Source organism: Alosa pseudoharengus, unplaced genomic scaffold (genome assembly GCF_046254945.1).
Source record: "Alosa pseudoharengus isolate Yale_2024_CS ecotype anadromous, Long Island Sound unplaced genomic scaffold, YU_APseudo_1.1 YU_APseudo_1.1_scf_18, whole genome shotgun sequence".
Classification (NCBI taxonomy): Eukaryota; Metazoa; Chordata; class Actinopteri; order Clupeiformes; family Clupeidae; genus Alosa; species Alosa pseudoharengus.
In genome coordinates, this window is record NW_027468650.1 from 30,217,270 (window position 1) to 30,242,363 (window position 25,094).

General features: G+C 43.5%; 1 protein-coding gene across 2 annotated transcripts in view; it reads right to left on the reverse strand.

Annotated features, from left to right (window-relative positions):
* The window catches only part of flt1 (fms related receptor tyrosine kinase 1), a 46,118-nt gene that overhangs the window by 19,827 nt on the left and 1,197 nt on the right, over positions 1-25,094 (reverse strand). Inside the window, exons 2-11 of one of the 2 annotated variants that reach the window (XM_076290866.1) lie at positions 23,339-23,429; positions 22,754-22,956; positions 21,005-21,129; positions 15,361-15,523; positions 15,021-15,157; positions 14,454-14,625; positions 14,041-14,158; positions 13,097-13,266; positions 12,602-12,749; positions 5,969-6,128 (exon numbers count right to left, since the gene is read on the reverse strand). In XM_076290866.1, coding sequence (XP_076146981.1) covers positions 5,969-6,128; positions 12,602-12,749; positions 13,097-13,266; positions 14,041-14,158; positions 14,454-14,625; positions 15,021-15,157; positions 15,361-15,523; positions 21,005-21,129; positions 22,754-22,956; positions 23,339-23,429 — 1,487 coding nt within the window. Of the gene's footprint in view, positions 1-5,968; positions 6,129-12,601; positions 12,750-13,096; positions 13,267-14,040; positions 14,159-14,453; positions 14,626-15,020; positions 15,158-15,360; positions 15,530-21,004; positions 21,130-22,753; positions 22,957-23,338; positions 23,430-25,094 lie in introns of both variants that reach the window. The other variant, XM_076290865.1, reaches the window with a different exon arrangement.

The following is a 25,094-nucleotide window of genomic DNA, read 5'->3' on the forward strand; positions in this document are numbered from 1 at the left end:
CTTGCCTTACCCTAGTGCCTTCCATGCAGCGCTGCCTGGAAGACGACGTTGGGGGCTTAAAAAATCAAAAGGCACTGAAATGCCTGTCTTTTCCGGTGTATAGTTTTTCACAATTGCTAAAACACATTTTTTGAAACCTTCCACCCTTTTCTCAAACTGTAAGCACAACCCCCCATTCTCAATACTTAATTTTCACTGGATTTACAGTAAATGTTGAATCCACTTGAAAAGATACACAGTGGTGCACAGCTCTGACCAAGGGGTATATTGGTTAGAGCTGTGCACCACTGTACATCTTTCTATAGATCCTGACGTTCCTGTCTGTCAGGTCACATATATTTATATATGCTATACAGACTATCACAACTAGTTATGACAGCTAGTTCCAACACATTTGCATGTAATGACACAAGCGATGAAATAAGGCCAATTTGTTTGGCCTTATTTCATGTACAGTGTGCACAGTAGAGCTTTGCACCACTGTACATCTTTCTATACATCCTGTATATTGGTCATTTTTCATTTGCACAATACTGTAAACAAGTAAACTGTTTAAACAATTGGTTCATGGGTTTGTTTTTTTGGAAGGTAGTGCCTTGAAATTGAAAAGAGGAGACATCTGAGGTTTCTGTGTCTAAAGTAGAGAAATGTGTTTAGAGTTTCGCAAATCAACATGTATACTGTTTATGCAAAAATGTGCTTATACAGTCGTATGCAAATGTTTGGGCACCCCTCTGAGATTTCATGACAATTTGCTCTTCCTTTATAATAGAAGATCACAGCAACAAGATGTAGACGTTTGAGTGTTTTCCAGACCAAAATTCTTAGAGTAGCATTACATAGTTTTATTATAATAAAATAAAATGCAAAAAATGGGATGTGCAAAAGTTTGGGCAGCCTTTTAATAGCATTCATTTCAAGACCTATACGGATTTATAGCTGACAGGTTGCAGCACAGAATTGCTTTGATTAGCTTGTTAGACCTTCAATTACAAAGACAGGTGGAACCAATCATGAAAAAGGCTATTTAACATAGGTAATAGCTGGCTGTGCTTGTCCTAGGTTCTTTCTTAGAGAGTGGCAACATGGGGACCTCAAAACAACTCTCTGCTCACTGACCTGAAAGCTAAGATAATCCAACATTATGAATTAGGAGAAGGGTACAAAAAATTATCTGACAGGTTTAGACTGTCTGTCTCCACAGTCAGAAATGTAGTTGTGAAATGGAAGGCCACAGGAACAGTCCGTGTGAAGAAAAGATGTGGTAGGCCGACAAAAATAGGGGAAAGGCACAGGCGAAGGATGGTTAAAATAGTCACAAAGAAGCCACAGACCACCTCCAGAGAACTACAACAACATCTGGCTGCTGATGGTGTATTTGTTCACCGTTCTACAATCCAGCGTACTTTGCACCAGGAAGAGCTAATTGGAAGGGTGATGCGCAAAAAGCCTTTCCTGAGTGTTCATCACAAGAAGAGTTGCATGAGGTATGCAAAAGCACATCTGGACAAGCCAGAAGCATTTTGGAACAAAATACTGTGGTCAGATGAGACCAAGATTGAGTTATTTGGTCATAACACGAGAGGTATGCATGGTGGAAAAAACACACTGCATTCCATGAAAAGAACTTGTTGCCCACTGTAAAGTTTGGTGGAGGATCCATCATGTTATGGGGCTGTGTGGATAGCACAGGTACTGGAAAACTTGTTAAAGTTGAGGGCCACATGAATTCCTTACAGTATCAGGAGATTCTTGACAAGAATGTTCAAGAGTCAGTCACAAAGTTGAAGCTACGCCGGGGTTGGATTTTTCCAGAGGTGGAAAAAGTACTAAAATATTGTATTCAAGTAAAAGTACCAATACTTTGATGAAATATTACTTAAGTACACGTTAAATTACCCATCTGAAAATGTACTCAAGTAAAAGTAAAAAGTAGTTCATTTAAAATGTACTTTAAGTAAAAGTTAGTTTTTTTTTTTTTTTGGAGGGGGGCGGGGTACGAAAACTCCCCCAAAACAATCGGTTTTACCTAGCTCAAGTTGCTGCAGCCAGGAGCTAAAGCAGCCAGGCCGCTACAGCGCTACACTATGGGGGCATGTTCGTGAGCCCCCATGTTCACGGCCCCAGAGTGTAGCGCTGTAGCTGCCTGGCTGCCTTAACTGCTGGCTGCCGCTACTCGAGCTAGGTAAAACCGATTGTTGTCGGGGTTTTTTTGTACCACAGCAGCCTACTCTATGTCGGTGACCTCGGGAAACGGAGATCTATGTGAAAAATCACGCTCATCCTTGCTCGCTTTGCAGTGAACAGTAATCCAGCACAACTGAAAAGCTGCTCATAGGCAGCTGAGGCAGGCAGGCCCACGTTGAGTTTCAGAGAGAAACTGAAACTGTTGGAAAGGAGTTCAGCAGATCCAAGGGCGTCGGACTGGGGGGAAAGTGGGACTGATTATTAGGGCCCCAATGGAGGATAGGGCTAGCCTGACGGCTAGGTCTGGGCACTCACCGTTCGCAGTGCTCAGTCCGAGGGGCGGGTTAATCGGTTGTCTTTCAAATTCCCTCTGCACGCAATAGGACAGTGCTGAGTCTCATGCGTTTCCCACCAGCGGAGCTAGTTTGCTAGTTCAAACTTTTGCCAACTTAAAACAAGCTTAACTCGTGTCACACTGTTGGCCAGCAACATCCATCTTCTTTGTTTTCAAGTAGCAGGGAATTCAAGCCAAAGCGTTGCAACTCTGCCATCAATCATTATGTTAAGCCCGCCTAACGACTCTATATACTATTTGATTGGCCTGATAGAAGTTTAATTTTTCGAGCTCACAAGCCAACGGAGAGTTGCTAGACTAGCCCTGGAAGCAAATGTAATTTGCTGCCGCTAGGGTGCGTCTAGATTTCTAGGCTAGGATAGGGCCCTTTAAAAGGAATATATTTTATTTTACCTGAATATTTTCATTTACAAATTAAATGTCAAAATGAATGTCAGACGAAATGTAAAGTCTGACTGACTGACTTCTGTATACAAAAAATAGTGAAAAAGACTGTCTAAGCAGGTAAGGCCCGGGATCAGATCAGGCCCGCCAGCAGGTTTTATACGGCCCCCCAGATGTTTTAGGTAGGAAGGGAAAATTAGAAAAAAGATATTCACATCCAGTTGTCTTCAACAATGTGTAATAAGCAATATCTCTATAATATGATAAATTGATTAAACCTAGCACTACAAACCATCCTCAGGAAGGAAGAAGCAGAAAAACTAACATGGAAGTAGGGCATTTCAATAGAGAAAGAGCAGTAGGCTATATGACAGCAGTACATTATTTGTACTTGCTTGTGATATCATCAACACTCTGATACCCATGTAGAAAAATGATAATGACAATGACAATGACGCCCCGCCTCACAAGGTCTCATTCCAACAAATCCGGCCCACTAGGCCTACTTAATATGTGTTTGATACCCCTGGTCTAAGGTCACTCACACTCGTGCTAAAGCGCAAAATGGTTTAGTCCGCCTGCACAACGATTCATCTCATTTCGTTTAGTTGAGCATCGTTAGTAGTGGGCCGCTAATTGTTGTGCTACTGGCAATGCCTTTCTCCAAGAAAACCAAGTTGGGTTACAAAAAACAAAGGCAAGAACAGGACAAAGAAAGCGGATCAAAATGAGGGAAAACAACTGCTAATAAACTTCTTTCTAAAGGTGAGCACAAACGTTAAAACAGGAATCCCATGGTGTTAAACTGCTTGAATATCTCACAATCGTTAGTGCTAAAAACGAATTGAGACAACCCATTTTAAGAGCGGAAAATACACTTTCCTGGGTTACACATGTAATCTGAGGTAGCCTACCCTATCTCGTGATCCGCCTCCATCTCTCCATCTCTTTTAGAAAGACTTCATTCATGTCCTATGGTAGGCTACATGCTGATCATTGTCACTGTAGTTCCGGGCTCGATTTTTTCCCCCTTCCTTTAGGTTTTCATTAGTCTTAACTTTTTTTTGTTTTACTCAGTAACGGATTGGATTTGTGATATAGCGAAGTACAATACTTCACTCAAAACGTAGGCTAATCAAGTAAAAATAAAATTACAGATTTTAAAAACTACTTAAAAAATACAAAATACACAAAAAAGCTACTCAATACAGTAACATGAGTAAATGTAATTCGTTACTTTCCACCTCTGGATTTTTCAGCAGGACAATGATCCTAAGCACCGTTCAAAATCCACCAAGGAATTGCAGATGCACAGGTACAATGTTCTGGAATGGCCATCCCAGTCCCCAGACCTTAACATCATTGAAAATGTATGGATTTATTTGAAGAAGGCTGTCCACGCATGGAGGCCAAGAAACCTGACTGAACTAGAGGCGTTTTTTCTGGAGGAATGGGCCAAAATACCACCTGCCAGACTTAAGGGACTTGTCTTTGGCTACTGAGGCGTCTACAGGCCGTTATTGCAGCAAAAGGAGGCAATACTAAATCTAGCGAACGCAGTTACATAAGCATTTTTTCTATGTGAATTTATTTATTTTGTTAATATGAATATATTTTACTTTTAATATCCATTATATATTTGTGTATTTTTTGATTATTATGTACATATTTTTTGGAAAATTGTTTAATTAACAACGTCATCTGACCACATCAGCAATTAGGTCATCACTTGGTCACGTGATGCCTTTGATATGGAATGTGAGTTTAATTGCATACTCAGTCGGCGTGTGCAAGCGGTAATAGTGAGACAAAGGACTGTGAAATATAAAGAAATGGACTTCTAGCGACTCCTAACCTTCTGGTTGGAGGGGCACACGGTATGGACAATTTAGTGAAATAATCTTGTGTTTGAATGTGTGTGAATTATGTTTTTGAGAGCATTTATATTTTATGTAATAAGTTTCAGTTGAACAATTCATGAATAGGAACATGACGGTTTCACTGATGTATATTTGCCACCGTGTATTTTATTTCAGTGTTCACGGTGGTCTTGGGCGTGTATGTGACAGAAAAATCCTTTAATAAACGTTTGGAACCATCAGTCGAAGCGTTGCACTTTCATCAACCAGTGAGAAAAAGTTGGGAGCAGCTATACTAAATATTAATGGAATTATTTCTTAGGGGTGCCCAAATTTATGCACATGCCTATTTTTGTTTAAATGCACATAAACATGCACATAAACATGACCAATAAAAGTTATTTCACTACTGATATGATTCTGTTACCATAAGGTATAACATATGTTAAAATGAAGTTGCTGCTTCAAAAGCTCAGCAAGTGACAAACTGATGCAGTGGTTGCCCAAACTTTTGCATACGACTGTAGTTGTGCAAATCTGGGCTGATATTTTGGTCCTTGAGTGTAAGGTTTCGCTAACTGGTATACTTTTGATTTTAGTGTTTAAGCAACTGTAAAAAACTGTTATTTGTTTTGTTTTCTACATGCAATATGCATTTACTGTATTGTAAACAATGGCCATTTCTCCTGGAGCTACTGTATACAGTATGAGCTGTTTTTTGTGTAGTGTTTAATGCCTGCTCAGTAGTGTGTTCATTATGCCTTCTTTGTGAATGATCTGAAGACAGTGTTTGGTTTTGAGCACAGGTACTGTGCTGTTTTGAGGCGATTGGTCAGTTTTACAGAGGTTGTCAAAGGTTTTGTGAATGTAGTTTGAGATTTGGGGTTTGTGTTTACAGTTTTGAGAAAACACAAAAAATGTGTTTTAGCAATTGTGAAAAACTGTAAGAACATTTAAAGACCTTAAAGACTCTGACATCAATCCAGATAGTTGGGAAGCAATTGCTAGTGACAGATCGAACACATCATAGCAGTACATGAAATGGCTGGTAAGACTCTCAGAGCCCTAATAAGTCTATACACACACACACATACACACTTGTACACTTTTTTACAAGAGAGATGCTCTATTTGTGTGTGTATGTGTGTGTGGGATCATGGGTTTCAATATCCGAGGAACTCACCCTGTTCCTGCCCTGCATGGTCTCCTGCCTCTGAGTGACGGTGAGGAGGCGGTTGTCTGTGGTAGTTCCTGCCGTTAGTTCCGTCACGGGCCTCCACTCCCACGCTGGCGGCCATGACAGGGCGCGATGATGGCGGGGCTGAGAAAGCGGCGGGACGCACCTTAGGAGAGGGAGAGAGAGAGAGAGGGAGGGAGTGGGAGAGAGAGAGAAGGTTCAGCTGTGTTGATTCGGCCACGTCACAGGGACTCCTGCAGGTGGGCCTGACAGCTGTGGGCCACGGAAGGAACCGGAAAAGAAAGCCCTAAACGACCAACGGCCATCACCGTGATTACATCCCATTAGCGTAATGACGTTCCCCCATCCAAAACACACACACACAATTGACAACACAAATGAAGAATTTCCCCCCTCATTAAATTAAAGGAGCATGTGGTTGCAGCAGGCGAGATGACATCATTTACTAGTAGGAACGGATTTCAAAGATCTATGTCTAAGATCTATGTGTGTGTGTGTGTGTGTGCATGCATGTGCATATGTGCTTATTTGCCTGTGTGTGTGTGAATGAGAGGAGGGACAGAGAGAGACAGAGAGAAGAGTGCCTGTGTGTGTATGTGAGTGTGTGTATGTGAGTGTGTCTGTATGTGAGTGTGTGTATGTGAGTGTGTGTGTGTATGAGAGTGTGTGTGTATGTGAGTGTGTATGCAGAGCGCTTCCCTAACGTTGGTGTCCTGGAAGTGCTGTTACTCACATCGTCCCAAGGGAATAAACTTCCTCCCATTCCTGAAATATCCTCGGCCACAATTCCCCATTTCCGCCTCATCATCGGAATGCTCTGGTCCTCTTGGGCCTCAGCCCGTGTAATTGATTTTATTCATGTGCATCCCAAGTCATGGGCCAACGTTCCCATTCACAATTTCCCAAAGCAAATTCCCACTGCTGTTTTGTAACTTTTATACGTGCGTGTGCGTCTTTGTGTACGTGTGTTTGTGTGCATCTGTCATTGTGCTGAGGTGATTGTCTTGTATTGTGTGTGTGTGTGTGTGTGTGTATACAGTATGTGTTTGGCAGCATGGTGAGTATTTTGTAACATGTGTATGTGTGTGTGTTTGGCTGCATGGTGACAGCCTCATACCATGTGTGTATGTGTGTGTGTCTCTGTGCGTGTTTGGCTGCATGGTGAAAGTCTCATATGATGTGTATTTGTGTGTGTTTGTGTGTGCGTGTTTGGCTGCATGGTGAATGTCTTGCATTGTGTGTGTGTGTGTGTGTGTGTTTGGCTGCATGGTGAATGTCTCATATCCTGTGTGTGTGTGTGTTTGGAAGCATGGTGAATGTCTTGTATTGTGTGTGTGTGTGTGTGTGTGCTCCTGTGGTCCTCCACCCTATCCCCCCCCCCCCCCCCCGCCCTGTGTCTGATTGCTCTTCCTTTCAGCAGAGATAGTGAGCGGTGCCCGTGTGGGTGTCCGCCTAGTGCCCAGTCTGTGGGCTGGATGAGCGTCTCCAACCCTCCACCCAGGCCTTTGTGTCCGCCCGCCCGCCTGCCCGGCCGTCTGAGAGACACTGGCATCCCTCTGGTCTCGTGTTGATCAGCTGGACAAGCGCTCTCACGCCTCCCCGGAAACACGCGCGCATGCAGGGTCACACACACGGGCACTGACACCGCCACACACCCACTGATACACAATCACACACATGCATGCACACACACACAGTGATTGACATGCACACACATGCTGTTATACCCAAGCACACACGCAAACACACACACAGACACACCCACACACACACACACACAGAGACACACATTGAGACACAAAGTGAAAAACACTGTGATGCACACTCACACAAAACACAGTCAGATATACAGTGAGTTACACACACATGCAGACAAAATGAATTCACACTTGAACCACTTTTATACAATCACACACACACACACACACACTATGTGCCTGCTCACAGTACTGACTTCTGATAAGAGGATATTAAATGGTCTAATTGGTTTAATTGAACAGGACGCTTCCATTTGTTTGTGTCTGAGTGAACTTTTTTCATCTGGCAAATCCTTCACTGACTAAACCTGTGGTCCAATTAGGGGAATGGTGAAGAACCCGCTCAGAGCTTTATAATATACAAGTATATAAACCTCCACTTTACTTAAAAGAGACAATGATTGAAAGGAATTCATTTTAAGCAAATTTTAATGTAAAAGACATACATAAGGAATAACATAAAAAACAGAATATATTGTATTCAGCCTTACACATTACACACTTGGCAAATTATTGGCATAATCATATGTAAGTTAGTTGTATAAAATTATTAAATATTAGGTTCATATATTACTCGTAGAAAATCTTTATAAAAAGGAAAGAATCACATTGGGACAGACCCGTAAAGTGAGAAACCTCAGTTACACAAATACAGACACACACACACACACACACACATTATACAGTCTCTCACACGCTCATTACCATTTCTCTCCAATACACACATGGACAGTCTCACAAATAAACATACATAAATATATAAATGTTGTTTTCAGCACAACAAAATCAAAACATGGCATTGGTGATACACAGTGTCACTTTAAATGGGGATACAGTGGACATAAGGATGAGAGGCTGGTTAGCGATAAACATCGATGCTTAACCTCTGAGCGTGATGAATCCCTACATAGCAGGCATTTCATATCAGGCCCAGACTTCAACTGGACATATGAGTATCCCAAATAGTGAGCAATCCCTTTCTCTTTCTCCCTTTCTCCTTTCTCTCTCTCTGTCTCTCTCACTCTCTTCTCTCACATGACAAGATGTGGGTATGAACTTCTGAAAGTCATGTAACAGACTGAACTCACAGCTTCTTTGTGGATGTCAGAACTAGAACAGATGGCTTTTGGTTTTTCTGTAGTGACAGGCATGGTTCATACATCCATTATAGTACCACTCTATGACACAGACAAGCGAAAGCAGCATTGGAGGGCGCTAAGCCATGGACGAGTAGCATTGCACTCCACTCCCTCTGGCTCGCATATGCTCTAGAAAGGCAATACTATTGAAAGGACATTGTGTGTGTGTGTCTATGTGGCTGTGTCTTTGTATGTGAGTGAGTGTATATTTATGTCATAGGAGGGGGAGAGAACATGGCTCCGGAAATTCTAGGAGGCACCAATCAATAAATCAATAAATCAAGGAACAAATGAATCAATGAACAAGCGATCAATAAATTAAGTAGCAGATCCATGTGGAGGGGGGAGACACAGGAGACCTTCCTCATCTCTGCTTGAGCTGCTCCTCTTCGTCGTCATGCACCCTGTGGCCCAGGTCGCTGTACCTCCTGACAAAGTTCCCAGCATGCACTGCTGCAAGGTCATGTCAACAGGCATGTCTCTGGAGGTGCTGCCATGGAAACAGGTTTTTTTCCCCTTTTCTTTTCTTTGGGAGTGGGGTGGTGGTGGCAGGTGGGGGTGCTTTGGTGATGGAGAGAGTCTTTTCATGTGATCAGGGAGAGGTAGGTGTGTTAGGTTTAACTGCAGGAGGATGGGGTGGAGTGGGGTGGGGGTAGCATCGGACAGCGTGGGGTTGGGGGTTGGGGCAGCTAGGAAGGTGGTGCTGGAGATGGGGTGGGTTGGGGAGGGGGAGCAGAGGACACTTGATGGGGAGGGTGGGGTGGGTGGGTGAACGGGTGGTTAAGTGGCGAAGCAGGGATGGGGTGGGGGGGGGTCGAGTCTCAAGAATAGATCAAGCCCTTTGAGGAAGCGGACTATGCCACGTTTGAAGACAAGAGGGACAATCCCGCTGCTGGGAAGCTGTCTCGCGCCGGGGAGGAAGGCAAACAAGCAGAGGAAAAGCGCTCTGATTTTCGCACAGGAAGCCCGTCCGCGCCTCCTGCCTTGCCGAGATAAGAGCGCTGCCATTCCCATGGCCAGGCCGAGGTGGGGTCCAGGCCCAGGTCCGGTTCTGCTCCTGGTCCCTGTCAGCCCGGCTCGGCCGTGCCCGCCGCTCTTCCAGGGCCTCCTCCTCCTCCTCCTCCTCCTTCAGCAGACCGTCAGGCCAGCGGTGCCGGGGTGCTAGAAAGAATAAGTAGGGGGAAGGAGTCCCCGATGAAGAAGCCAGCCAGCCAGTCAGCTAACATCACCCGCTAAATCACATTCACTTTACTTTTAACGTTTTGGACTCTCAGATGCTTTTAACCACAGTGGTTAACACTGTAGTAAGGAGATGTACATGCATTGTGCATGTGTTCCCTCGCTGTCTAACTTATGACCTTTGCTAAACTACAGAGACCACATAACTTTGATATCCCAACACTGTGTGTGTGCAGACAGCCAATGGTTTTTACAAAAAATTGAGTTGAAACCAATGCGTTACTCATTCATTTCCAATAAAGCAGGCCAACTCATGTGCTAAGTTACCCTCTGACTTGAAGATGTGATTCATGGGAGACAACCTTCAGAAAAAAAGGAAGCGACCCAAGAGTCTTGACAGGGCTCTCTGTAAACTAGGAAATTGGGACATTTCAGTCCTGCTACGCTAATAGCAACAGCAGGAAGTGAACTGAATAGTGGAGCTACAGAGCTCTTACACCCCCCCCCCCCCACCTTTAAAAAAGAAAAAAAAAAACGAGTAGCTACTATTCACTATATGAATGACCCGTTGTTGTTCCCATGGAGACAGAAGGAGGTGGAGAGAAGGAAGCACAATGGTATGGGAGCAGGCGGAAGGACTGTGTGTGTGGAGGGTCATAGGGCAAATGCTCACACTATGTCATTCAATACATATCTCTGCAGGTGGAACAACAGTGAGGTCATCCTTAACTGAACTCCTCAGCTGATATAAAAAACAGAGACGAGGGAGCGAGTCCTTAGCCAAAACAAGCTTCTGTACTTAGCATGTGTGTGATCAAATGATTGTCTGCCTGTGTGTGTGTGTGTGTGTGTGTGTGTGTGTGTGTGTGTGTGTGTGTGTGTGTGTGTGTGTGTGTGTGTGTGTGTGTGTGTGTGTTTGTGTGTGTGTGAGTGTATGTGTGTTTGTGTATGTTTCTGTAGGAGGTCTCTTCCGTATTGTGACAGTGTTTTTGTTATCAAGGACAATTACAAAAACATTTGGCTTATATATGTCTACCTGCTTGCTTGTGTGTGCGTATGCGTGTGCGCACTCCAAGTGTCTCCTCTGAATCACTCAATGTCTTTCTTGAGAAATTTAGGCAATTGGTGTGTCAAATTCAACACTGATGAAAGTCAGGATGCATTGGAGTAATCACAATAATAAACACTGTCCTGAACCCCTGTTCTAGGCAGGACACTCATAAAGTCATTGTTTTTGATTTGGAAACCATCACATTTCGTGACTGATTGCCAGCACACAAATGGGACTCTATTGATTTTTTTCTTTTTTTTGATGGGTGGTGTTAACACTGAGTTCTGTGACTGTAGCAGGCACACAATCACACACACACACACACACACACACACACACACACACACACACATGCACAAGCGGATTCCCACAAACACACATATGCGTACACAAAGAAACAAACACACACATGAAAGGGTTTGGCTAGCATCTGTGCTGGATGCAAAGAGGAAGCCATGTCTGAGCACACACTGAATTAGACAAAACACGTCTCATGCATAAACAAATACACACACACACACACACACACAATGCACAAGCTTCTATTCATATCAACAAGACATACACATATCAAGCCCACTTAGTGTGCAGTGCAAAAACATATGTGGGACATCCCAATGGTGGGAAGATGGTGAGGTGATTACATAATGGCTATGAGGATGTAGGTTGAAATAGAATTTGGTGTTGCTCATTGTGGTCCACTAACAAACTAACAATGAGATCAAAGATGTTCTGCATGACTTCATATCTATCTATAGGGCATGACCTGTTTTTTCAGACAGCCAGATGTTGAATGTTTATACATGTATGAATAGGCCCATCACTAAAATATTTGCTGTACCTGAAAAATCTTAATATGTACTTCACAGCATTGCTGGATATCACTTGTACCTCCACACCCTATACTGTGTATATAAATACTATAATTAGTATGGAATGACAATTACAATGAGCATGTACTGTAAGTACTTTTGATATAGACCACTAAAGTGAAAATAACTAACTAGCTAGATTGTAGGCTAAAGGCTTGTCCACACTGCTAACAATGACTATACTGATAACTAAAAACTACAGTTTTATATATCGCTCTTTAAGAAGGACAGCACGTACACAGCACAGTATAGCAAAAATGATACTATATTATACTATACTACACACTTTATGTCTACATATGTACAACATGAAAAATAAATTATATCTCAGAGCAATTTTGTGAATAGCAGAGCCCCCATTGTAATAGTTGTCTGTGTAGTTATGATCAGTATAATTATAAGTATATATACAGTACTCTTTTGATCCCATGAGGGAAATTTGGTCTCTGCATTTATCCCAATCCGTGAATTAGTGAACCACATTTTTCCTACTGGATCGGGGTTCGAACCGGCAACCCTTCTATTACAAGCCCGAAGCCCTAACCAGTAGGCCACAGCTGCCCCAATCAGCTGTGTGGACAGGCCTTAACGGTGGGTGGACTCTGTTTGGTGATGCTTACCGGCCTTTCGGAGGACAGGGGTGCCAGAGCCATTGGATTTGGGGGGGAGGTACTCCGTGTGAGGTACAGCGGAGTGCGTGTCTAGTGCCCCGCTGGACGGTCCCTGGGTCGCGCACTGACACAGCCTTCTCCCCAATTTGAGGCTTCGCTGTGTGGGGAAAGAAAGACAGGGGTTCCCAGTGAGTGGTCATCAGTGGACACAGGGTCCTCACATTGAAATGGACACTGATATGAAAACTAAACTATTACTTCTGAGAGTTCAGAGAGAGACAGACAGAGAGAGAGAGAGAGAGAGAGAGAGAGTGTGTGAGTGAGTGAGTGAGTGAGTGCTTTGTTACAGTAAAAGAAATGAATTTGTGAATTGTGTCACAATGACTGTGCCACAATGCTGAAATGTGGTAATTAGACCGAAAGTGCTATAGTAAGCAGTGCAATTACAGATATAGGCAGAGGAAGAGAGAGAGAGGGGCTGGGGGGTCTGGGGATTAGCCTCACCATTCACCACCAGTGAAATTGTGAGGTTCTGGTAAAGCCCAAACTTCTGAATCCCGGCCAGAACCGTGTACTGTCCGGCGTCGTCCTCCGTCACATCCCGAATCACTAGTGAGCTCCCGTCCCTGTGGTACCGAGAGCACTTCTCCGCTGCTGCTACCCCATCCTTCATCCTGAGACACACAATCACACACAACAGCACCGGTCAGTAGGGCAAGTCAAAGCCAGGCCAGTTGTGTTTCACTATGTAGCGCAATTAATACATGTTGGCAATTCAGAGGTCTTTACAAACGCCATTAACATTATATCTCTACATTTAGCAGGTGCCTTTATCCCAAATGGCTGATAGTGCACAGCAGGTAGGCTACTGTACAATATATGCTTTAGAATGCATGTAGATAAGGGATAACAGTGCCAAGGAGCCCTGTTACATGGAATCAATAGACGTAGTAATACAAATAACTTGACTTAAAGCTGCAGTCAGCAAGTCTGGCAGATTGAGGGGACTGAATTTTGAATGTTTACAACGCTCACGCCCCTCCCCACAGAGCACCCTCCCATAGAGTTTGTGTGATTTGTAATGTGCGCGAGGGGGAGGGGGGATCTGTGCACAGCACAGATGTGCTGCTGCTCCTGCTGTGCTGTGATTGACAGTCAGATCGCACACAGCCCTGCACTGATTGGACCAGAAGAACCGGGAGCTGTGGATTTTTGCAAAACAAATAACAGGCTCTAGGTGGAGATAGAAGCGCAAGTTTTTTTCTGAAACCGGTTGATTTATGTTGTTCTGTTGGAACATAGTGTCGGTTTCAGTGAATATGATCAAAAAATTCTTGCCGACTTCAGCTTTAAACTATAGAGGCACAAAAAGTTTCATTTGATTTGAATTCACTGCAGAGCAGATTTGTCGGTCAGTCTTCACTGACTCTGGAGTAGAAAGTTCATACCAGATGATTTCTGGGTTTGGGAAGGCCCGGATTTTGGGGACCAAGCGGAAGGACTTCTGCCCTGCAAATGCTTCCACCTGCGAGCCGTTTCTGTGCTTCAGTCTGATGAAGGGCTGGTCTGGTGAGGGGGAAACATGCATACAATCAGGAAACACAATTAGACCTTTCGTAAATCAACTCAGGAGCAGTTACCTTAAATAGCAGTGGAGTAGCCATTTAAACATGTACTGCAAAAGGATTGTATTGCTATTCAGATTTTGCAAATAAAACGGTCATTAAAGCTACCTACTGTAGCAAAGATTATGGTCATTAAAACGGTCATTAAAGCTACCTACTGTAGCAAAGATTATGCCATATGACAAGAACCACAAATGGTGTTGGAAGTGAATCCCCCAAAAAATCTCTGTACTCACCGTATACTGTGACAGTGGTGTTAGCAGTTCGGTGTGATCGTTCGTTTCTCACGTGGCAAACGTAAACTCCCCGGTCATACTTGCGGAGTTCCGAGACGGTCAGAATGCTGTGAAAGACCACGTGTGTTCGCTTGCGTTCTATGCTACTCTTTGCTCTAACTTTACGAAGACCCTGTGGATGAAACACAGGAAATTTGTATAGAATAAATCATTGTTTCTTTGATTGACATATGCCAATGTGTAGTGTTGTGTTTATTACATAAATAAAGCTCGGTCAAAGCTAAATATTTTTACAGTGAACATTATGTATTGGGAAGTCGTTATACATCTTGGGAACCAAGCTTTTCCCTTCAAGTTGGCATTGCAATACAGATTCATTATCTCTAATTCTATCATGACAGGGTTTTGTATTCTGTGCAAGGCTACCTCATGTAGTGAAAGCTAAGACTGTGTCATACAGACATACAGTACAGAGGTCCACTGCTACAGTAAGACACACAGTTGCGATTCTGACATATGCAGGTGCCGTGCTCTAGTCTGGGGGCAACAACTCATGCATGGACTGACCTCGCCAGGATAACTCCATCTTATGTTGACCCTGGAGTTGGGAGGACCAGTGGCGGTGCAGTTCAGAACCAGCCGATCTCCCATCAGTGTCAGCACTGGTCCAGTGCTATTCAGATACACATCGGATATCTCAAACACTACAGGTCAAGGAGAGAGAGAGAGAGAGAGAGAGAGAGAGAGAGAGAGAGAGATCAGGGATGAGAAAGAGAAAGTAAGGGAACAAACATTAGGATTTGAGGAAACAAATAATGAATCATTAATTACAGTCAATTAGATAGGCAATGTATATATTCCTGTTTTGGAACTGCCTCTGTTGGTTACAAACTTAATACATCCTTACCTGGTCTAAAGACATAGAAGTGCTGTTTGTGTTTCATTCCGTTGACTGTGGTTTCACAGTAGAACAGCCCAGTGTGCATAATGGAGGGACTCCGAAGTGTAAAGCCCTCCTTGCTGTTCCAAATAATGTCCTTTTGGTCTGGGTTTAATGTTTGGGGAGGGACCTGAAACTGGAACACACGACTCCAATAAACTACCAAGACATGTGTTGTGAATGGAAGAAATACTAGTACAGGCATCGTCCAACATTCAAACAAACCATGTTAACATAAAATAAAAACTGCATTTGAAATATGGTTATATTCAGTACTTAGTAAACACACAAGACAAAAATATATCAAAACAGACAAAAACTCTGTGCAATACTGAGTCTGTACATTAAATAAATAACAAACATTTTGGTATATTGCCATATATTTGTTTGACACATTAATGCAATCAACAATAAAGTGCAATCAACAATAAAGTGCAATCTATTATGTTTTTTTTGTTTTGTTTTGTTTTGTTTTTTCGAGGGGAGCCAGATATTGTTCTCGGTGTTCTCTCCTCACACTCTACACACGCAGCACTAATAGCTCTGTTTACAGAAGCCTGAGGAGAGTGCTTGGATTTTGTTTTCTTCCCCATCATCTTGAGGAAATGTTTACTGGTGGGGCTGTGACACTGGAAGCGTACTGCCCTCTCTCAGGGGAGCAGGTGGACGCCTCTCTCCCACTGTGAACCGCTCCGCTCGGCACGGGACCTCGCCCCTTCACCCTCGCCCTCTCCCCCGTCCCCTTTCCAGTGGATGTGTTAGGTAAGACTGGCCTTGTCGCATTCCCACCCTTGGCTTAAAGAGCAACGCAGCACTCGGTGGACTAGCGGATGACTCCAGGCTTGTTCTGTACCAGTGATGGCAAGGAGGCAGTGCAGAGCTGACCTTGTGTCAGCTGTTATCTAGGACTGTGATTGCTCTCACTGGAGGCTCCCTAATGATTTAGTTGCCTTTCCTTCAATACATACACACACACACACACACACACACACACACACAGTCATACACACAACTCCAAACTTCGTCCGCCTGGAATCTGAGACTGAAGAGTTGAGGATGTGGAAACGTGACTCCAGTCCATCTCCTCACATCCTGTTACTACAGGATATAGACACTCTGGCTGGGCTCACAGGTCAGGCTTTGCACAGGAGAAGTAAATCCCCCCTCCACACACAAACACACACACACACACACTCCCTCTCCGTACCACTCCGTACCCCCCCCCCCCCCCGCCTCCCCACTCCAGTCACTTTCACAGCTTCTGCGAGAGCATGGCCCCCTGGGTATTGTTCCCGAGCGAGAGATCCGAGATTAAAGATCCTGAAGTTGAGTGCAAAGTCCTTCCAGGAGGAAAAAAACACTCCAGCTGTGTGTGTGTGTGTGTGTGAGTGTGTGTGTGTGTGTGTGTGTGTGTGTGTGTGTGTGTGTGTGTGTCAGTCCAGTCCAAGTTTGAGCAGGGTGGAGGAGTCCTTTTCATATTTTTAGAACCGTTACCTCTGTGACACGGACAGAGAGAGAAATTGGGAGCAGGACGTAAACAAAGCTGAACGTCGACGAGCAACAAACAGAAACAAAATGTATTGCCTGTTCTTAGCGGGCGACAGGAGGGGAGGGCTGTCATATCAATGGCACATCCCAGAACAACTCCCCATCCTGTGCACAGAGCCAAGGGGAGCGCAAGGACAGGAGACGAGGAGAGGAGAGGAGACGCTGCCCCGCTGTTCCGTTTCCTTTCCTTTCCTCATCACAGTTATCAGGAATCACTCGCTTGACACAGTCAGAGGTCCACTTCCAGGAATCCCAAACAGTTCTGATGTCAGTCATGATGCTCAGAATGCTTGAGTTAAATGGGACACCACCAGAAGAAGAATTGGGAAAAGAATAGCTAGAGGTGGTGACAGAGTAGACTTCTTTGAACTCATCCACTTCTCTCACTCGACGTGGTATAACAACAGTGACCTGAGACTACCCGTGGAGTGGATCCTGCCTTAATCTGGTCCACTGCTATCCATCAGGAACAGCCTGTTTGGGTCTAAGGATCCTGTGCCACAATACTACCTTTTTAGGGATGGAATGCGCCATGCACCAGGCAAAGCACCAGGCAAAGCGCTGATATAGAAACTGTATGAAACGTCATGCAGAAACTGAATTAATCAAAATGAAATTGCTGATGTACAGTAATACCATCTGTCACTAGTAAATTACTCAACACAGAATCAACACACAATCAGTATCCTTGATTGCGCTCTGCGACATGTCAAAAGATTAGCATGGTTTCCACCATTGTGGATAGTGAACACTGTGTGGAACCTGGGAAATGCATTTAGAGTCTGAGTGGCAGCTATGGGTAGTGGTGGGGAAGAGAGGGTTGTCGGGATGTGTGTGTGTGTGTGTGTGTGTGTGGGGGGTAATGGCTGTGTCCTGTCTCCGGGGTAGAAAATAGTGCCAACAGGGGGAGGAAGCCAGGGGGGCGCCACACACTCTGGACCATGATGTAAAAAAGGGTATCTATGTCACACTGGACCTCCTCTGTGTGCACTCACATACACAAACACACACACACACACACACACACACACACACTCATTCACTCACTGTGAGATATCCGGAGCATGGAAAAAACAGACGCACTGACCCACGCTCTAAAGAAGTGCTAACACTGTGACAAGAACAATGCATTCACTTGTGAATGGCAGTGGTGGTAGTAGTAGTAGTAGTAGTAGTAACAGCAGTAGTAGTAGAAGTGGTAGTAGTACTAAAAGTAGTAGCAAAGTCCTTTTAGGCAAGTCCCTCCACTCGGCGGCCATATAGCAACGCTTTTTTGGCACTCATCGGGCATCCTATTCAGCTGAAATGCGTGTGCGCAAGGCTTCACGACACCAATCTTGCTCCAGCGGCAAGTTCACAACACATGATTGGGAAGATGTCTTCACATGTCGACGTTTTGCTGAGGAAGGGGTGGGATATGTGTAGTTACGGCCATATTGGCGTTACAAACTAGCCCCATGCATTTCTATGGAGTATTTTTTGAGTGCTGTGTCTCCACATTAGAAAGTCTCTGGCCATACTCACCAGCTAACACGATAATCCAGTTAACAACAGTGTGACAATTATGGGAAGATAATCACTTAGATTTTTGTTATTAGGGCACTCAAAATAGGCAATATCAATCACTGGAGGTATTTTAATATTATCTTTTGTTTTGCTAATGCTTAGGCCTTCCTGTGGCCTTCCATGCTTAGGCCTTCCTAATAATCTTTGAAATGTCACTTGAAAACACTAAGGTGTAATGTGTTGGCATGCAATGACATGCAACCAGAACAAACGTTTATCGGCTTTGAGGCCAAATAAAGTCTACACTCCTGTAAATTCACATTATGTAACATCCATAACGTCACATCCATAACGCACCATTAAAGGTTTTAAAAGTAAGAAAGGGACACAATTTCTTTATCAGACTTTACATTGATATAAATCAGCTTTGCACAGCCACTTTGGACATTGTCGCATCAACACTGTATGTGTCGCATAACCTTTTCCAAAAAACTTTATGGATGTGACATGACCATGGAACTGGCTGACTTATAAACAAGAGCCTTATAAATTTAAGGAGCTGGGCTCTTAAGGCAAGCTGAGCATACACATTGCTCTTTGTATACCATTCCCTTGTCAATCTGGAATGGGAAAAATGTTTTTGTATGATTGCACATCATATTTATGATGTAAAAAGAGAGAAATTTCCCATCAAATTCAATCAGATCAGTTACAAACAATAAAATATAGACCTAAATGAACATTTTAACAACAGTTCTATTTGTGTGTGCACAATAAATTTTTCCCACATGGTAAGGATGACCTTTGCATGGAATTGCCCAGTAGTAAAAATGAAAGTCATCTACTGTATGCACTAAGACTAGTGTGTGGGCGCAGTGATGATAAAAGCACAAGATGTGGTGGAAGTGCAGTAGGTTAAGTACAGTGCATTAATGTTGCAACTGAAGCTCTATTGGGAAACACAGGATCAGCTGACGGGGAATTCTGAACAGTAGCTATGACAGAGATTTTTAATTTTGCATCCAATCTTTTACCCGAGGCTTTTAACGACTGACAAAATATCCCACAATGCATTTTAACTCTGCATTCAGAGGCATCCAGAGTGGAATGTATTGGTTTTACCTGTGCATTTAACACAGGTGACTCTAGTTATTAGCTTATCTACCTGGCTGAAGAGCTATGTGCTACATAGAATCAGCTGGTTTAGTATATGGTTGGAACAATTAATGTGGCAGGGGACCTTTACTCTCTGAAGCCGGATTAACCACCTCTGCTTGAAACTGCATTATTAATATACACTGTACAGGGAGGTTAAAGCATTGACCTTGACATTGTGTGCACCTTAGTTAACTAGCTGAGCTGCCAATGCTGGAAGTAGCAGGAGATGACAGGTTAGCTGAGAGTGTGTAGCCTGAAGGGGGCACACGAGTAGGGTGAATTACGGGCCACGCATGAGATGGATTAGTGGGACGAGACCATTAGGATCTTGGTTGAGGTCCTGAAGTCCCAGCTGGTGGTTACCATATACAGTAAGGAAATACATTTGATACTAATCATTTATGTAGTTTAGTAGTTGTTTGATTGAGGAGCCTTTTCAGTCAAAGGAACTTACAATATTACAGGGACATACATTTTTTATCTATATTTGTGCCAGCTGGGTGTTGCACTGATTATCCCAGTGATGTTAGCATTTTGCTCTTCTTGTTGAACTACAAGAACACCTGGTTATGCCAATGGCTACTGTGGACTGGGTTATATTTTTTCATCAGAGTACAAAAGTATGTAACATACAAAATGTAAGGAGCGGTATAAGTTGAGGGCAGTTAGATGTAGACACTAGATTTCATCGTGAAGTTGTTTAGTTATAGGCAGGTAAGTGTTGACGACACTGTGCTCTTGTATTCCTATAAGCATTTCCCAATACTTCTCCTCATTCCCTGCCCTGACTCTCACCTGCCTCTATTCCTTCTCTACTGTTCCCAGGTCAGCCGCGCCGAAAGAGTGCCTCCCTTTTGAGCTGGGTTCTGCTCAATGTTTCACCCACTTCAAATGAACAACCTCCCAATCAATGTCACATTTTTGGCTGACTCTAAGTTCTTTGTTATTGGTACTTTATAGCTAGGTAAAGATCTAACTGATTTAATTCAAAAATAAAACAAATGATTATTTCAGCATCTCCAAAAACCTTAAAACATAATCTTGCATCCACCAACATAACATTTGCATAACAATGTAATAAACATGCTATGCAAGATACCATATCCGGTCAGTAATCATAGTAGTAGAGTGTCTGATGGTGTGTCATCAACTGTTTTAGATAATTTTAGATAATGGCAACATTGCAATATCACTGTCCTGTGACCATAGACTGTCATGACTCTGACATGATCTCTGGTCACAACGTGGCATTTTACATGATGTGTTTCTGACACATGCCAAGTGGAGAATTAGGAAGAAAGCAGTCTCTTGATGGAGAATTTAAGTACAAATATTACCAGCTATAGTAAGTCAGTGTCTATTGTTTTCATGAGACAGGTAAGTGCGGCTGCCTGCTCACCTTGACTAGCGAGACGGAGACATCAGGTGAGGTTACTCTGCAAGGAAAGACGAGTGGCTTGCCCTCCATCAGATAGACCAGCTCCGGCACCTCAGGCTGGTCCTTCACAAATGGACGCTGGCTATCTGAAACCCAAACAATGGGGTCAGGAACAAACATGCAGTAGTGCTCTCATTTATACGTGCACACACACACACACACACACACACACACACACACACACACACACACACACACACACACACGCACACACACACACACACACTTGCTCTTAGAAAGCTCAGCCATCGAGAACAATCTGGGATCAACAATAAACACTTGCAGAGATTGTTTGCAGGCTATCAAACGCTTTCCCCCCTCCCTGTTGTTTCCTAGTCTGGTTTCAGCCCTTTTTTCTCTCTCCACGTAATATTCTCGTGCCATTGAAAAACACACACACACACACACAGTAGCACCATTACCGCCACCTTCCCCCACGCCCCCCCCCTCATTGTTTGTAACAGTGGTATTATTAAAGGAATGAAAAAAATCTCTGAACATTTTAACAAAAGTACCCCAAGGACCGCGGGATACAGGGCTTCCTTGTTGTGCTTTGATTCCATATAAAAGCGACAGGGAGAGGCCTGATGATCGGGACAGCCGGAGCGATTGATGGCTCCCAGGGGGCCTGTTGGCCCGTCGGCTTCCCGCCCAGTGGCCCGCCGTTCCTGCCCACTCCGTGCCAAGGGAGGGATGGACGGCCTGTCGCCGTGACGCTTCTGCTATGCTGCCCTCTGCCTGCTGCCCCTGGATGCCCCCTGAGAGGAGGTGGCCGTCGCCTCCTCTTCCTCCCTCCCTCCCCGTCTCCTTGGCTCCTACTCCACCCCCCCCCATCCCCCATCGTCAGCCTCCTCAACCTCCTCCATCTCTCCACAGACAGAGACTGAGACACCCTGCACCCACACCCCCTCGACACACACACACACACACACACACACACACACACACACACACACAGTCTGTCCTCTTCACTCCCATAGCAGGACCCCCCCTCCCTCCTTTAGCGCAGCACAGGATGCAGTGATCAGGGCTGAGAGCAGGAGATAAGAGCAGTGCCCTGGGAAACTCTGCCCAGGGGCTGAGTCTTTCAGCAGCTGTAGCTATTTCTGCTCCCGCGGGGCGGCACGTAAATGAAAGTTAAAGGTTATATATAGACACCAAAAATGAGACCGGGGGGGGGAAAAAGAGAGAGGTTGAGAGGGAGAGAGAGAGAAGGAACAGGCTGGAGAAACTGTGCCAGGTACTCACTTAGAAGGATGCGGGTAAAAGAAAAAAAACAGTAGTGTTTAGATATTATTGTATTTCCACACTTTCCTGTTTAGAGTTAGCACATAGAGACTGACAGTGAGAACACCAGCCTTGCCTTAAACTTAAGGGCTTGGCGACAGTGGGGTGTGTGGGTGGGTTGAGTGAGTGTGTGTGTGTGTGTGGGAGGGGGGTGGGGGTGCTGGCAGAGAAGAGAGGATCAGGTGGTGAACATTTTCAGGAGCATCTATGCATCTCAATGTCTTTATCCTCTTTTTCAATTCAATTGCATTCAATTAAATTCAATTCAATTCAATATCATTCAAATCCATTCAGTTCAGTCCAGTTCAATTTAATTCAGCTCCAATCAAAATGACTATCTCCCTCTCCTCTGTGTCTCGATCTTATCCTCTCCTTTCTAACGGACTGTATGTGTGTGTGTGTGTGTGTGTGTGTACTCCTCACCTGTGATGTAGACATAGACGGCGGAGTGTCGGTTCTGCCGGTGGCGATAGGCACAGCGGTAGGAGCCTGTGTGCCGAGGCAGAGCCGGACTCAGGGTGAGCGTGCTGCAGTGCAGTCTCCTGCACCTTGAATGCTCCACGTGCAAGCTCTGGTTGTGGCTCGTCACATCGAACGGGGGAACCCAGAGCAGTGCACCTTTGCCCCTGGAGAAGCACAGGGGACCACCACGTTGGGTAAACACAAGGGGTAATCCCTTTTTCACTTGCCTCCAAGTCTCTCAGTTCAAATGAATGAGCCAAATACTACAATTTATCCATGATGCACCATTGATGGGCTTTACCTCAAAAGGCCTTTGTCAAGCTAGTATAGGTCAAATAAATATACCCACACCTTTACTGGAGGGTAAATGAGTTTTAATTAAAAGTCAAATTAAAAGTAAATCATATCTAGACTAAACATAGATGGATAGGTCTGTGTAATTAATTGTAGTTGCTGTGAGGCTATAACTTTGGTAACCTTATAACTTGAGTGGTGTCTTTAAGTGTATGAGCTGTTTGTGGAGGGTAGAATGAGATTGTGGTTTACCTGCACTTAAGATGAAGAGTCTGGTTGGCCTCCAAGACAAGCTGACTCACTTTCACATCAAGCAGCGGTGTGTTGTATTTACCAGTTGATTCTGCAGAAGAAATGGATTCCTAGCTGTTGAGACTATCTTTAATCCAATGTGATCCAATCCAAAATTCAGATAATGATAACAATGATAAAATAATAATAATTATTATTCGGTTTAACTTATTCTATGGGTAGAGGAAACAATGCAAGCAGTATGGCAAGCCATCTTATTTGTTTGAACTGTTTTCATCCATCAGGAGTGTCTTGGGTGAACCATGCATCTTGATAAAACATCTCCATGATAGGCCTCATATTTCAGTTGTGTGTTTTCTGTATGTCTATTAATAAATATAGTATTTAATACATTGTCCTGCCCAAGATTGTTTTTAAGAGATTAACAATCATAGTAGAGATTTATGGGTTTTGCTGCATTGTTTATGATTTTATTAATGACTTGATGTGACCTTATTTATAGCTTTAATTAATGTGAATGTATCAGGTGTAATCAGGTGGCTTCTCATTATCTGTACTAATATATTAATAATATATGAACTATGAATGAGCATCACAAAGATGCCTGAGACAGGCCAAACAGAGTGACCACAGCCATGTCACTTACATAGCCCTTATAATCTCAGGCCATTTTCTAATAGTAGCCTATGCACTGTGAGTCATCTCTCTATACAGCCTATACAGCTGGCTGTATGGAACACTTGAGGAAGTGGAGTCAAGTGTTTTCAAGTCAAGACCTTTCTCAGCAGTGGTCCACAGGGGATTTCGTGAATTGGGCTACTGACCCATTCTCTGACCGTTATCCCATTCATTCGTTAACGCTTATTCTACACATCAGAGTTCCGGAGCAAATCCCCCAGCGAGGGGGAACCTGCTATAGATCAACGTTTCATGGAGACATATAGGCCAGGGAATAGCAATTGAAATATGTTGCTTTTGCCTTTGAATTGCCTAAATTGGCCGATGTTTTGCGAAAAGCCACACCAGCGCAATAGGATAAATACAAATCTGCATTAGCCTACATGTGACACTTTATTTAAATAATAGCCTACTGATCAAGTAGGCTTAACAGGCTACATTAATCAATAGAGTATGTGGAAGTAAACCGACGTTTTTAGCCTACAATAGCCCTCCCTGTAAATGTAAAGTGTTTTACACGCCTGATACTATTTCAAATAGGCTGTAAAGAATATGTAGCCTAAACGTATAGTAAAAAATATAATACTGCTCAGCATGTTTTACCAAATTCAACAAAAATCTGAATAAATTTACAGGCCAATGATTAACTTTAACGTGAACTTTCACATCTTTGTGTAGGGTATCTTGATCGTGTGTCTACCAAATTGTGAAAGGATGTCACCGTTGCCTCAAGGTATTTACGCATATGCTTTCGAAAACTAAATCCGGCTGATAATATTTCCGATTTCCAACTCTACTACTGTTCCAAAATGAAAAGATATTAACACATTATTATAATTATCATCATCACGATAATTATGATAATTCCTCCTCTTCTTCTTATTATTATAATGATTATTATTATGATTAGCCTATTATTATTATTATTATTATTATTAGTAGTAGTAGTAGTAGTAGTAGTAGTATTAGCCTATTTTTTTATTATTACCAACAATTCACATTCTACACTTGATATGAAATTTCATATCATGATAATTTGACAAAGAATTAGGGACAAATGGTTTCTTATTGTATATTA